This window comes from Rosa chinensis, chromosome 7 (assembly GCF_002994745.2).
Source record: "Rosa chinensis cultivar Old Blush chromosome 7, RchiOBHm-V2, whole genome shotgun sequence".
Taxonomy (NCBI): domain Eukaryota; kingdom Viridiplantae; phylum Streptophyta; class Magnoliopsida; order Rosales; family Rosaceae; genus Rosa; species Rosa chinensis.
Window position 1 is genome coordinate 54,944,024 of NC_037094.1, and position 2,985 is coordinate 54,947,008.

The following is a 2,985-nucleotide window of genomic DNA, read 5'->3' on the forward strand; positions in this document are numbered from 1 at the left end:
ATATCCGGTCTTGTGCATTGAGTTAAGTACAATAATGCGCCTATTGTACTTAAATAAGACACTTATGCCTCTAGCACATTTCCTGTAACAGTAACAAGTTCAATTATCCAATACTTCACAACAACTTTTCTGAAAACAATCAATGACATAAAAACAGAAAATAAACAACAACCAGTAAAAGAGAGAGTATCCATAGTGCTTTTCCATTCCTCTAATCACACCAAAAGTAAAACCCTAGATCTCAACTCAGGCAAGGATATATGAACTCTGTAAAACAGAACCTGTATATAAACCCAAAATCTAGCAAAAAAAGTGCAGCTCTTTCAGACTTTCCAACAATGCAATGAAATCTGATGCTAAATGAAAACTGAAATAATTTAAAATGAAACTAAGAAGTAAGAACCAGAAAATCAAAGAGAACAAAAGTAACCTTATATCTACAAATAGATATGGAAGAAAAAGAGATGATAGAATAAATTACCTCAAAGTTCAATTCTAGCTAAACCAGCTTGATGTACTTGATAGGCCATGCCATTGTACTTCTTTGAGCCATACTTAGTGTTCCAAACTCTCTAGTTGGTCGATACAAAGCCCTCCAAAACATCAAGAACCCAAACTTTCCAACATTCTTGGCCAAGAGGCACGTGATGGACCATTGCACTCGGATCCTTTGACTCAAGTTTTGCACTTGCAACAACCTCTTCTCCCATTTGAAACCAATTTAATAACTCAACTCTACTATGATCATTCTTAATGCCCTTGGTCCTTGCACCTTCCTTTTCTTTAGTCTGCAACCCCTCATCAACAGAATGTTGAACAGTTAAGTTCTTTTGTTTATCGAGCTTGGTTTGTCCTCTCCCAGTTTCAGAATTCCGCACACTCACACTTGTATTTTCCTTATCTTTTTGTTGTGAAAGCGCATTACTAGAATGCTGACCGCTAGTACTTCCCTTTTATTATAACAATAAGAAAATATTAATAATAAAAATATTAAAAAAAATATGCAGGCCATATCTTGAAGACTTACATGGTTATTCCCCTCTTTCTCTGTCCGTGCCAAAATAGTTCCAACAATCTCTTTCAATCGTTCGATCTCTTGTGATTGAGCAAGCATATCTTGTGATTGAGCAAATAAAGCATTCTCTAACTTAGCAACTTTGTTTCCAACATTGGTTTGATAATCTGCCTTTGAAGGGACTGCTCCAAATCCCAAACCTCTTACTCGTCCTCGTGGATCAGGACCGAGTACTTTGCAACAGCATCATCTTTCAAAGAACATTTCTCTGAAGGTTCTTGCTCAGCCCTGTACATTTTCACTTGTTTCTGCCAAAAAAAAAAATTTGAAACATGAATAATCAAACTTGTGTCATCTCTTATACCTAAAATAATAGTCTGAAAAAACGAAAACAAAAGAGAAGTATTTTTACCACTATTTCTGGATCCTCCACTACATCTGAATCCTTCTTCTTCTTTGCTTCGTAAGCATGAATCCAAACATCAGACCTTGTTATTGCATCTGGGATTTCACTTTGTTCCTTCTACAAATCAGTAAGTACAAATAATATTTATCATCTCATATCACAAAACTCATATGAAATTAACACGAGCAAAGCTTACTAATTCTTCTTCAACACGAGCAAAGCTTTTTCTACTAGTTCTATGGAGTAAGGTTCTTTCTGCGCGCATTGCTTTGAATTTTTGAGACTTTTCCTATGACAAACAAGTCACCATAGTTGTTAAAAACTCATAAAGTGTAGGCAATTCTAGCTACTTTTTCTATTATTATTTTGATAATGTTGGAGTTAGACTTGTCTGCTAATAACAAAATATTGGTAAAACGCACCTTAAATGATGGACTAGTTCTGTTTTTGATAAGATCTAGCCACTGATTCATAGATTCTACATTATTAGGTTTGAGAAGGGTAGCAGCACGTTGTAGGCCTACAACTTCGGCTTGCTTCTCCACTTCTTTCATCACATTGGATCTATTATCTCGCCAAAGCTTGATCATCCTTCGAATAACTTGTTTCTTATGGCATTCTTCAACAATGAAACTTGTCTACAAATTCAATGAGTGAGTATGTGAACATATAAGGAACGATGTAACATTCTTTTTTAGGATGGAAAAACTTACTGTTATGTGTTCCCATATCTGAGTTTTGAACAAATCTGATAGATTTTTCTAGGTCGGTGCAGTCATTGGTATTAGCTCTCTTGTTGTGCATCCAATAAATGAGGAGAATAGAGCTGCAGTTTTCCCAATTGGCTGGCCTCTTTCATTGAATTCAACCAGGATAGGACGTTTTCTCTTTTTCTTGCTAATGTCTAACAATTTTGCTTTACCTCTAGGTGGTATTTTTGGCTTTTCTGTAGCTTGACCTTCAGCTGAAATAGGTTCTGCATCAGCTAGCATATGAGACGGAGAACTCAAATTTCCTTCAGAATTTCTCATGGGATTATGCTTTTGTTGCCTAGCTGGAACATCAGCTGCATGTGCAGCTTTATCTTGTATTTTGGCTCTCTTTGCACCTTTCTTTGAGATCTCTCCAGAAGGCATAGTCTAGATGTCAAACAAATAAGTTAGACAAAAAGAAAAATTTTAAACTTAGGAAGTATAATTCAAAGTAGGAAAAGATGCATCCCCATCACATGTGCAACAAACCAATATGGCAAGAATTAAAGTTCAAAACCTTAACATTGCTCGACTTTAGCTACCAAAAGACTTAAACAATTGGACTAGCTTCTGTTCCTTCCAAATTTCTTAATTTCTTAATACTAGACACCTCAAGCAACACTAATTTTTGACTAATGTAATTATGCCAAGACTTAAATTTGTCAAACTATTCCTTATCACAGTTTATATATGTTGCCACAGAAGCACATGTATTCATTTAGCTACTATAAACATCTATGTGACATGTACAACAACCTAATCTAAAACCCCAAACCAAAATAGATCTTACCTGAGAATTCATGCTGATGTTT

At 35.4% G+C, this 2,985-nt stretch overlaps 1 protein-coding gene across 1 annotated transcript; it reads right to left on the reverse strand.

Annotated features, from left to right (window-relative positions):
* Positions 1 to 601: 601 nt before the first annotated feature.
* On the reverse strand, positions 602 to 2,267 carry LOC112178193. The gene is made up of 6 exons (XM_024316383.2): positions 2,135 to 2,267; positions 1,844 to 2,059; positions 1,618 to 1,710; positions 1,428 to 1,538; positions 1,028 to 1,323; positions 602 to 950 (listed from the first exon to the last, which is right to left on the reverse strand). Exons 2-5 carry the CDS (start codon positions 2,009 to 2,011, stop codon positions 1,219 to 1,221), a joined length of 477 nt encoding a protein of 158 aa, XP_024172151.2. The 5' UTR covers positions 2,012 to 2,059; positions 2,135 to 2,267; the 3' UTR covers positions 602 to 950; positions 1,028 to 1,218.
* Between the last annotated feature and the right edge of the window lie 718 nt (positions 2,268 to 2,985).

Coding starts and splice junctions, on each gene's coding strand:
- LOC112178193 (XM_024316383.2), bottom strand. CDS start 2,011: ATGATCAAGCTTTGGCGAGATAATAGATCCAATGTGATGAAAGAAGTG. Junction 1,711..1,843: donor GAACTAGTCCATCATTTAAG/GTGCGTTTTACC, acceptor TGTTTGTCATAG/GAAAAGTCTCAAAAATTCAA. Junction 1,539..1,617: donor CTCGTGTTGAAGAAGAATTA/GTAAGCTTTGCT, acceptor ACTGATTTGTAG/AAGGAACAAAGTGAAATCCC.